Genomic DNA, 11,738 nt, shown 5'->3' on the forward strand with positions numbered 1-11,738 from the left:
TGATCATGAACAAGACTGAGAGACGGGGGTGGAGAGGGGGGGGAGGAGAGAGAGAGAGAGAGAGATAGAGAGAGAGAGAGAGAGAGAGAGAGAGAGAGAGAGAGAGAGAGAGAGAGAGTAGAGAGAGAGTAGAGAGAAAGTGTGAAGAATAGACAGATACAAGAGAGTGAGCAGGTTTAAGAAACAAGAGATGGCAGTTCAGAGTGGATGTTAATTGTGTGTGTGTGTGTGTGTGTGTGTGTGTGTGTGTGTGTGTGTGTGTGTGTGTGTGTGTGTGTGTGTGCGCATGTGCGTGCGTGTATGTGTGTGTGTGTATGTGTGTGTGTGTGAGAGAGAGAGGTGTGTGTGTGTGTGTGTGTGTGTGTGAGAGAGAGGTGTGTGTGTGTGCGTGTGTGTGTGTATGTTTGTGTGTACGCGAGGTTATGTGAATTTATTGTACTGTGTGTGTGTAAGTGTGCCGGCATATGCATGTGTTTGTGGTTTACTAAGGCACACATACATGGCTGTGCGTGCTTGGATGTATGTCTGTGTCTGTGTGTGTGTGTGTGTGTGTGTGTGTGTGTGTGTGTGTGTGTGTGTGTGTGTGTGTGTGTGTGTGTCTGTGTGTGTGTGTGTGTGTGTGTGTTTGTGCGCGTGTGTGGGTGTGGGTTATTCCATGTACGTACGCTAGGCGGGACGGGGGTGTGCAGGGAGAGTGTGGGTGTGGGTGTGGGGGCTACAGTGCTGACAAGAGAGATGTCAGGCCATGTACCCAGTCGTGTTTAACAGTTTAAAATCAATTTACCTCCCAAGAAGAACCAGCGCGCTGAGGACATACTTCATCCACTTTACCAGGGGACTCTCTCCACACCACACCACACCACACCAGCCCCTCTCCCCCTCCCAGTCCCAGTCCCATTCTTAGCCAACCGCAACCAGGGACATTGACTGAAAATTATCCCCAATTTCTCCTCAAGAAAATAACAGTGAATTGATTGATCATTTTTTATTTGTCTATTATTATTGTATATCTGTCTGGCATGGCAAATAAAACATGATGTGTGTTATTAGAGGGGAAAAAACACTGATACATGATCTGTATGCCAAACAGCCAACCAGACAGAGACAACTTCAATTAAATGAAATTAGTGGCTTCAGTGAATGTGTTGAATGTCTGAAAGAAAGAGTTCCACCAATATTTTGAGAATCGATTGAGAGTCATCGCTTCCATTGCTTGCTGGAAGGATGGATGGATGGATGCTCTTGTGTTATGTCTCACTGCCGGTATACTGTTGATGCGTGTGAGGAGTGTGTGTTCCATACTTGTTTAGGACGCCACATGGTGCATTTGCATAGGATAACAAACATATAGCCCAGCATTTGCATGCCTGAAAGTACACTTGAGTAACCGTAATTACACGTGACACCAATTACTCTGTTACTTTGTATTAAATTATAATGGAAAATTCCACTGGAGAATTGGAGCCTAATTGCATCTTAATTTGCATAATTTTGCATATTAATCACATCTCAGATGAATAATAAATTTCAGCAGATTTTTTAATTTATGCAAGAAAAAAAACCTGTGAAAAAAAAAACATTGGTCACAAAAAAACTGAAATTATTACTTACAGCCTTTTCACTAATTTCTGTCATTACAAAGCAACAAAGTTTGAAAAGACCTTTCTTGGTTTGTCTCTTGGGATATTTATGTGTGTGTGTGTGTGTGTGTGTGTGTGTGTGTGTGTGTGTGTGTGTGTGTGTGTGTGTGTGTGTGTGTGTGTGTGTGTGTGTGTGTGTGTGTGTGTGTGTGTGTGTCCAAGCCCAGAATTGTATGACAGATAACTGAAGCCAAAGCAACACCTATTTTTTAACAGTCGGACACTTGCATTGTCATACATGAATTAAAATAGTATAGCCTACTGATATCACACCAGCTTCAGTAATTAACTCACACATAATTATTATGAATCTGTTATTTGAACTGGTCACCATAGGTCAAAAAATGAACCGCTTGAATCAGTTTTATCCAACGATCAACCAATAACATTACGCGCAGACAACAGTGCCTTATAGTGGCACAACATGGAACACATACAGTAGCCTATACCAAACAAATAAATTCTTGGTCACACAATGTTTGATTAAGATGGAATAGCTATCAAAGTCATTTCACAAATGATGCCCAGTCCCCATGAGTAATAATTTTCGAAGGCATTATGGGTCAATATCCATTTGCGTCCAGATGTCAATCAAGCAAAAAAAAAAAAAAAGCCATCATACTGTATGTCAGGAAACCTAATAGGAAAACTGAAAAAATTCAATAAGGTTACAATTTGGGGAAAATGTTTCCCTACCTGTTTCAATCGTCTTACCACCACGAGTTTCCAATGCGAAGCCGGGGAATTCTGTATCAACTTCGCGCACTTCTTCACTACTCTACCCCCGCCAGATGCAAAAGCATTTCAAACTGACAGGGCTAATTACTATAATAGGCCTACATCTTTAAAATGTTCCCATATCCGGACGCTCCTTTCAATAATCAAGTGCACCACTAATTATTTATCAATAAACTTAGTTATAGAACTTCCAGAGAGGGTGGGGGTACACACGCGCAGGTGTCTGTGCTCGTCTTTCATGCGTGGAAATAATACCTCACACGTGAATAAATCAGCATCTTTCAACAAAGAAAATAGAAATATAACGCAAACGCAAATGCATGTGACCTGTAATCACCGGAAACAGCGGGATGGTAATGATGTTTTGGTCTACTGATCAAATTTCCAGCGTTTGAAACAATGATTTTTGCACCTGTGCGGCAGGCTCAGTGGAGATGCTCTGAGCGGAAACGACTCGGAAATGTTAGGCTGCTTTAGTCCGAAGTATAAAATCAGGATAGGCTGCTGTGTTTATTATCAAGGGAAAGGGATTCTGGCTACTCGGAATACTAATAAGCTATGTCGAACTGTGGATTGTCCCACACAATGAACTAATTTAGTTTAGTGAGCAGGCTATTTTCTCGCCTTTCCTTTTTTATTGGCCTAGACCTATATCGTTGAGTTTGAATAAAACAGTCATCAGCTACAACCCAACACAACTTTATTTGGTGATATGAAAAGTATCATTTATTGATTCCAAGGGGAAATTAAGGGAACCCTATAATATAAGAAAAGTTGCACTCATATGGCAGACTTTGGAAAACACTGCGTGTAAAAGTAGGCCTAGGCTACTACATGATTATTAATACAGCCTCGAAGTCCCCCGTCTTCTATGCGTAATACCCTCACGACTGGAAGACCTCGGGTACGAGTTTGCTCTCTCCAACAATTCACAAGTTAGGATGTGTCTCCATCTACCGGATTTATTCGGATATGTCTCAAAACCGGCTCTTCTTCCCAAAAGCATTATGGGTACAACAGGAAGACAGTTGTGTAAGCTTGACCAGGAACAAACTGAACCGGGGACGCGGCATCCCCGTTCTGAAGATCCACAATGAAAATGGTATCGTGTCTATCTGCGCTGGAGATACATAATCTGTGATGCAACGAATTACCTGTTTTGCGACGTCTCTTGAGTTCGGAGGGATAGTGGGCTGCAAACCGCTGGCCTGCCCTTGGAAGAGAAGCCCTCCTACTACTCTACTACCACAGCATACACCGCTCAGCTCACTGGCGTTTCTACAGCCTCATAACTCCCGTTTGCTGGAACGGACACTACAGCCTCATGATCACAGCTTGCAAAACTGGAGGGGACAGAATACATCATTTGTGTCCCAGAAATGCAGATTCTACAGTACCGACAGCGACAATGAACCCAAGACTTCACCAAGACAGCCAGCCATCTCTGTCGTGGGCATTCCAGATCCCATCACCTGGATACGAAACAAAATCATAATGTTATTCATTGAACTTTATTTTGATCTGAATATTTCCAGCGTGGAGTTTGACACTGGGGTGAAACAGGTAGAGTTAAAGTGTGCGTCTGCGCGTCATGGCGCGCACATGTTATTGACACTTGCTAGAGATGAACGGTGTTAATGTGGCCTCGACTATGATGAGGCCTACAAGAGTCGACAATAAACAGTCATACAGCCATGTACAACATATTGCCTGTGACTTGTAAACTAGGTGTTAATGAAATCTAATATTCCAATTCTGTCCTTAGGCTGTCATCCACGTCTCCTCAATGGTCTCCAGTGGCAAGTTTTGGGCTATAAGAGAAGTAGTGTCTGCAGAGGTACTACACTGGATGAAATCATTACTTTATACATCTGTGACAGTAGTGGGCGACCTGAATTCAGAAGCCACAATAAATGTGGCACTCAGGGGCGGAGCTATAGGAGGAGCGAGCAGGGCATTTGCCCCTGGGCCCAGGGCCTTCCCGTATTGTTGGTGGGGGCCCTACTATGACTTTGGAGGGCCCTGAAAGTATTTTGCCCTGGGGCCCCATGTACAATTGTTCTGCCTCTGGTGGCACTGGACTAGCTTCTGTAACCAATTGAACAGGTAAAATTATTATATGGAATATCGAATATGTTTTGGGTACTAGATTGTAGCTTCTGAATCAAAGTTGCCCATTACTGAAGCACTATTTAAAGTTGCATGGAACAGGAATGTTGTGGCATAATAACTTCTAATAATACTATTTCCAAACATTGTAACAGAAACATGTAACATTGTAATTCTTAATTGATAACACTGCATTTTAGGCTGTCAAAAGAGTCAAGAGGAAGTATGAAGACTTATCAGATACCCAAAGAAGACACCTTGCCATTTCTTCAGATGATATTGTATTTGTACTTCCAGAAGATGTCTCGGTGGTCTTTGATACTGTCATATACGGTAATAGATGACCCTGCGCATCTACTATGAGATATACGGTAATAACTCAGGGACGTTAACCTGTGATGCGCATGACATTGGACTTCATTCCGTTATTAGTAAGTTACTGTACTGTACGTGTGTTTTGACGAGCTGCCAGTGAATAAACGACATTATCTAAAAGGCCTCAAGGAGATCCTTTACATGGTGTCAGAAGCGTAAAATGGAGCTATGCCGAAATTCAACCCTCCGATCAACTTCTCATTCGACAAGCCAGCAGAATGGCCCGACTGGAAGCAACGTTTTGTGAGATACAGAACTGCTACCAAACTAGCAGATGAAGATGGCGCGGTGCAGGTTAGCAGCCTGATTTATGCTATGGGCAGCCAGGCTGAAAATGTGTTTCGGTCTTTCACGTTTGTTGGGGAGGGGGAAGATGAAAATGACTTTGACTGTGTGCTAGGCAAGTTTGATGACTACTTTGTGCCGCGCAGAAATGTAATACATGAGCGGGCATGTTTCCATCAACGCGTTCAAAGAGCCGGGGAAAAAGCAGAGACTTTTATAAGGGCTTTGTACGAGCTAGCAGAACATTGTGATTTTGGCGCGAATAGGGAAGAGAACATTCGCGACCGAATTGTCGTTGGGATACTGGACAAAGAGGTGTCGAAGCAGCTACAGTTAATGCAAAACCTGAACCTAGCCGTGGCGATCGAAACCGTTAGGCAGTCGGAGGAGGTCACCTCTCATGTTAGCATGCAAGGGGCAGAAGCCGGGCTAGTGCACGAAGTAACCAACAAATTCAGAAAGAACCTGAAATTCGGCGAAAGAAAGCAAAAAGGGGGAAACAATGGAGGTGGCAAGTGTGGAAAGTGCGGGAAAATGCGCCATAGCAGGGAGGAGAACTGCCCTGCGCGAGATTCCACATGCAACTCGTGCAACAAAGTGGGGCATTGGAGCCGGGTGTGCAAGAGCAGGAGGGCGGTGAGCGAGGTCGCGGAGCAGCAGCAGCAACAGCAGCAGTCGCGGCAGCACCAACCGACATACTACCTGGGGGCAGTGAGCAGAGCAGCCGAGGGGTCACCGGAGCAGTGGATCGTCAAGCTGCGGGTAGGCTCCACTCCAGTTGAGTTCAAGATCGACACGGGGGCCGACGTGAACGTCATCTGCGAGGAAACCTACCACTCACTCAGACCAAAAGCACCACTTGGGCCTGCAGACATCCACTTGGATAGCCCAGGAGGTGAGTTGCAGTGCATTGGACAGATCAAAAGCACTGTGGCTTACAAAGGTAGAAGACACCCACTCACAGCCTACGTTGTCCGAGGCCGCACAGTCAGCAACCTCCTCAGCAGGCCCCTGTCTGTGAAGATGAACCTGGTGAGGAGAGTGGAGGAAGCGGCGTGCAGCAGCGCCGGACACCTGCAGGCATTCGGTGAGCATGGGACTTTAAAGACTGACCCTGTAAGAATACAGTTAAAAGAAAATGCTCAGCCGTACGCCACTCACACTGCCAGGCGTGTGCCAATACCCATGCTGCAGAAGGTTAAAGAGGAACTGGAGCGGATGGAGGGGAACGGCATCATTGAGAGGGTGACGCAGCCTACCGACTGGTGTGCGCCCATGGTGCCGGTCCTGAAGAGCTCAGGTAAAGCACGCATCTGTGTTGACCTTAAAAGACTGAATGAAGCTGTTAAGAGAGAGCAGTACATCATGCCTACCACAGATGAGATCGTAGCGAAGCTGAGCGGTGCCACTGTCTTCTCGACGCTCGATGCAGCCAGTGGGTTCTTCCAAATCCCACTGCACCCTGACAGCTATAAGCTCACAACCTTCATCACCCCGTTCGGCAGGTTCCAATTCAAGAGGCTGCCGTTCGGGATAACCAGCGCTCCCGAGATTTTTCAGAGGAAGGTGACGGAGACGATGGAGGGGTTGGAAGGAGTGGAGATCTTCATGGACGACGTGCTCGTCTACGGGGCGACGGTGAGAGAACATGACCAGCGTCTGGAGAAGGTCATGCAGCGCATCGAGGCGGCCGGGCTGAAGCTGAACCGCGACAAGTGCTCCTTCAGACAGCACCAGCTGCGCTTCCTGGGGCATCTCATCGACGGAGAGGGAATTCGGCCTGACCCAGGCAAAGTCGAGGCCATAGAGCAGCTGCCACCACCGACGAACGTGCCGGAGCTGAAGAGGGTCCTCGGCATGGTGAATTACCTTGGCAGGTACATCCCCAACCTGTCCACAGTGGCGCAGCCACTGTACGAGCTCCTGAAAGGTAAAAATGCATGGACATGGGGTCACGCACAACAAAAAGCCTTCACACACACAAAACAACTACTGACAACGGCGCCTGTCCTCGCCTATTACGACGTCAGCAAGCCCACGGCCGTGTCAGCTGACGCCAGCAGCTATGGACTGGGAGGAGTCCTCCTCCAGCTCCATGGGCAGCAGTGGAAACCTGTCGCCTACTGTTCCAGACGGCTCACCGACGCGGAGACACGCTACGCCCAGATTGAAAAGGAGTGTCTGGCTGGCGTGTGGGCGTGTGAGAAGTTTGACAGGTACCTCACTGGCATGGACACATTCAAACTGGTCACTGACCACAAGCCACTTGTGCCGCTCATCAACAGCCGCAGCCTGGACAACGTGCCTGTGCGGTGCCAGCGTCTTCTCATGAGGCTCATGAGATTCAGCCCCGTGGCAGAGTATGCTCCGGGGAAAACCCTGGTCGTCGCTGACACTCTCTCACGCAGCCCGCTGTCCAAGTGTGCTGAGCCGGACACTGAGAGTGAGGTGGCTTGTTATGTTGCCAGTGTAGTGGGGGAAATCCCTGCTAGCCCGAGCAAGATGGACGAGATCCGTAAGGCGACTGCAGAGGATGCCGAACTGCAGTCACTCATCAAGGTCATACGGGCAGGATGGCCGGAGCACAGCCGCAAGGTTCCTGTGAGTATAAGACACTACACACAAGTAAAAGCTGAACTGTCAGAGTACAATGGCCTGGTCCTCAGGGGAAGCAGAATCGTGATCCCGCAGCGGATGAGGACCGAGATCATCCACAGGATCCGGGCACCAAGAACTGATCAGGTGTCGGGAGAGAGCCTCCTCATCTATGTGGTGGCCCGGCCTCGCTACAGAGCTCAGCAGCCTGGTGTCCTCCTGCCAGGCATGCCTAGGAGAGAAGTGTACACAGCAGAGAGAGCAACTCATCTCTACACCACTTCCAGATCGTCCGTGGAAGAGAATCGGAATGGATCTATGTGAGTACAACCACCAGCACTTCCTAGTCATCTCAGACTATTACTCTAGATTCATAGAGATACTGCACATGCCATCCACTACCAGTGCACATGTCATACTTAAGCTCAAGGCCGTCTTTGCTAGGTTTGGCATCGCAGACGAAGTAGTGAGTGATAACGGGCCGCAGTTTTGTAGTGCTGAGTTTAAAGACTTTGCGAAGCAGTTTGATTTCAGACACTGCACGTCCAGCCCTCATCACCCGCAGGGCAATGGCCATGCAGAACGGGCCGTGCAGACAGCCAAGAAGATCCTCAGGCAAGCAGATCCAGTGCTGGCGCTGATGATCTACAGGTCCACTCCGTGCTCCTCGACCGGCTACAGCCCTGCGGAGCTGTTAATGGGGAGAAAGATCAAAACAACGCTCCCCATGCTGGAAAAGAATCTCCGACCACAGTGGCCGAGCAGAGCAGCAGTGCAGGAGAAGGACGACAGAGAGAAGGCCAAGCAGGCCTACTACTACAACCGCCGCCACGGGGCCCGACCCTTACCTGTCCTGCAGCCAGGGGACGTGGTGAGGTCCAAGTTGGATCACGAGAAATCGTGGTCACAGCCAGCGGTGGTCTCGGGGGAAAGCAGCACTCCGAGATCCTTCGTCATCAGGACGCAGCAGGGAGCTGAGCTTCGGCGGAACCGCCGCCACCTACAACCTCAGCCGGTTCCCCAGCCACCCAGCGAGAACACTGGGACAGCTACACACTCTGACGTGACAGAGACAGTCCCCGCCAGTCAGAGTGTGGCTCCACCCGCAAGCCTCATGCCCGGTCAATCTGTGACCAGATCTGGACGGGTGTGCAAACCGGTCAACAGGCTTGACCTGTAGACAACCTATGGCCTTTGGGGGGGTATTATTCAAAAAAAAAAAAGGGGGAAAGTGAGAAGAAGAGAAACAAGAGACTGAAATGTGAAAATGAAAACAATGTGAAAATTGTACTGAAATGCATTATTGTTGTGAATGCTGATCCAAGTTCCTGCCGAGATGATTTTATAATAGAAGTTATAGAAATGAGTTTATATTGATTGAGTATAACAGAGGTTATAGAAATGACTTAATATTGATTTTAATGTTAACAGCTGAAATGATTACAGTAAATGTTAATGAAAGTGTTCTTAATACAAGTAAGCAACGGGTTGTTTGTTTAAGGGTAATTATCCATTTTGAAGGGGGAGATGTCATATACGGTAATAGATGACCCTGCGCATCTACTATGAGATATACGGTAATAACTCAGGGACGTTAACCTGTGATGCGCATGACATGGGACTTCTTTCCGTTATTAGTAAGTTACTGTACTGTACGTGTGTTTTGACGAGCGGCCAGTGATTAAACGACATTATCTAAAAGGCCTCAAGGAGATCCTTTACAGATACCAGAGGTACTATGTGGTTTTAATCTACCAACCTCAATTTAAAAATAACATGCTTTTAATTTGAGGATGCGCCATATATCCACTCTGAATGGGTTTTGGTCTCAATCACAGTCGGTATACATGTGGGGTACTGTCGAACATAAGGAATGAAGGGAAGGCGAGCAAGAAAAAAAACCAAGGTTGGTTATCAACTTGTGGTGAATAATCTATGTGAAAATCCTCTCTGTTTGTATGTCTCTTTCCTAGGGAGGAAGTTTTGTTCTATAATAATGCGCCTCTGGCACCTGACAGACGCAGATGTACCTGAGGACCCAGAAAGCACCCGGATGTTCAGAATAACGGATAACGGAGAGGACCCACCCAAAAAGATTGTCACCGCTGTGTACGAGTAGGTGCTAAGCACTTATACACTTTGTTTTGATTTTTGTACATGAAGGAGCAGCCTAATTCATTTTGCTGTAGGAAATAATACGACAAGAGTTTCAGCTTTAACTTGTGACATTCATTTGTCACTTGTGGAAAGTGTCACTGCACCACCCCTCCTTACTGGTGTCCCTCATTAAGGGGTTAACTAAGGAAGTAATCTTGTTTAGTTTTTTCTTGATTGATACACAGCGCAGACTTTTAATAGCCCTAAAGTTTCTCGAGGAAGATTTTCTTTTGAGAAATTGATAGCAATTGACTGATGGATTCCAACGCTTGCTTTAAGTGTCTTTTTTTCCCTTTTCTTCTATTGAGTTAATGGATTCTTAGCTTATGGCAGACATTCATTTCCTTGCAGTGGTTTGATGGATATATTATTGCTAATTGGTTGGCTCTAAGCTGTTTGCGCACACACACACACACACACACACACTTCTTCTTGGTTTGTCTTTAGTCTCTGTCACACATCTGCAAATACCTCCATCTGTCACCTACTCACACTTTGACTCCTCTAATCACTTCAGACACACAAAGGAACAAATTAGTCATGCTTCCGATTCCGAAACCTCGGCATCGTGCAGACTGAGACGGCCCCCCAAATTATTCCAGCTGTTTTCATCTGTCAAGTTCAGCGTTAAAGAGTTTTTCTTTTGTTATTTTATGTGTAGGAACAAGTTAAGAGTGGAAGTTTAAGATGAATAAAAAGGCATATGGTAAATGATCTATGTGGTGATGATGATGATGTTTATGATGATGTTGTTGATGATAAGGGTGAGGTTGATGAGGACCAGGGCGGCTGCCAGCCTTGACCAGGCCCAGGACAAAATCATCTGAAAGGCCCCCCATTACAATACAATGTAATGGGGACCCAATTCTGGGCCTTATCTCCCTGGGCCAAAGACAACACACCCATTTGCCCCCGAGCCACTGCCACATGACTGATTATTGTTTGTTGTTTCTGTTGATTGTTTTATTATTACCTCCGCCAAGGAGTTTATGTTTTCTGTCGCCTTAGTTTGTCTGTCTGTCTGTCTGTCTGTTTGTTTCTCTGTCTGTCTGTCAGCAGAATAACTCAAAAAGTTATGAACGGATTCTGCTGACATTTTTTTGGAGTTGGAAATGACAAAAGGAACAAGTGATTAAATTTTGGTGGTGATTCGAATCACGATCCGGATCCAGGAATTTTTTAAAGGCTTCTTCACCATCACGGGATAGGGCAAATTTTGATATTCCAGTTTCTACTGTAACTCCTCAAAAAAAGACAGAAAGACTTGAAACAAAATTAGGGTGTGTAACATAGTCAAATGTTCTATCAAACAGCTTCCTTGGCAGAGGTCTGCACTCTCTGAGTGCATTACAGTTTATTCTTCATTTTTTGTCTTTATTGTCTTTGAATTCCACAGTGTGTGTTAAATTTCTCCCCTTTTGTCTACACACAGGTTTCACCGGGAGCTGACGACCGGAGCTGACCCCGACTGGATGGTGACCCACATCTGGCACTGGAAGCAGCTGGAGTGACATCAGTGTCACGCTTCGCTCACACGGACACCGTCCGTTGACAGTTGATTGAAGGGGTGTTTGATAAAATGGAGGGTTGTCTTTTCATGTGTTACATTCATACACTTGGTCTGACTGGGTGACGGATCCACTGCCACCATCAAAGTTGAAAATTCTGGGGTGCATTTCTGGAAAGCGTAGTTGTTAGCAGTTAGCAACTTCGGTAGTTGCCAATGGGAAATTGCATTGCAACTAACAAAGTAGCTAATATAGTTAGCAACTTGGCTGTCCAGAAATGCACCCCTGACCTTTTGGCAGAGGTCCGAACAATGGTATTTCGTGTCCGCCC

The 11,738-nt window shown here is 46.5% G+C and overlaps 1 protein-coding gene across 1 annotated transcript; it reads left to right on the forward strand.

The window, feature by feature from the left end:
- Positions 1-3,393: 3,393 nt before the first annotated feature.
- Positions 3,394-11,738, forward strand: si:dkey-82o10.4 (uncharacterized protein LOC797793 homolog). The gene is made up of 5 exons (XM_063199407.1): positions 3,394-3,941; positions 4,144-4,215; positions 4,688-4,820; positions 9,716-9,857; positions 11,332-11,738. Exons 1-5 carry the CDS (start codon positions 3,519-3,521, stop codon positions 11,408-11,410), a joined length of 849 nt encoding a protein of 282 aa, XP_063055477.1. The 5' UTR covers positions 3,394-3,518; the 3' UTR covers positions 11,411-11,738.

Source organism: Engraulis encrasicolus, chromosome 5, assembly GCF_034702125.1.
Source record: "Engraulis encrasicolus isolate BLACKSEA-1 chromosome 5, IST_EnEncr_1.0, whole genome shotgun sequence".
NCBI classification, from domain to species: domain Eukaryota; kingdom Metazoa; phylum Chordata; class Actinopteri; order Clupeiformes; family Engraulidae; genus Engraulis; species Engraulis encrasicolus.

Bases quoted from the DNA above. Each gene is read 5' to 3' on its own strand.
- si:dkey-82o10.4 (XM_063199407.1), top strand. From the start codon at position 3,519: ATGCAACGAATTACCTGTTTTGCGACGTCTCTTGAGTTCGGAGGGATA. The intron at 3,942-4,143 runs GTAGAGTTAAAG...TTCTGTCCTTAG, and splicing joins TTGACACTGGGGTGAAACAG to GCTGTCATCCACGTCTCCTC. The intron at 4,821-9,715 runs GTAATAGATGAC...TCTCTTTCCTAG, and splicing joins CTTTGATACTGTCATATACG to GGAGGAAGTTTTGTTCTATA.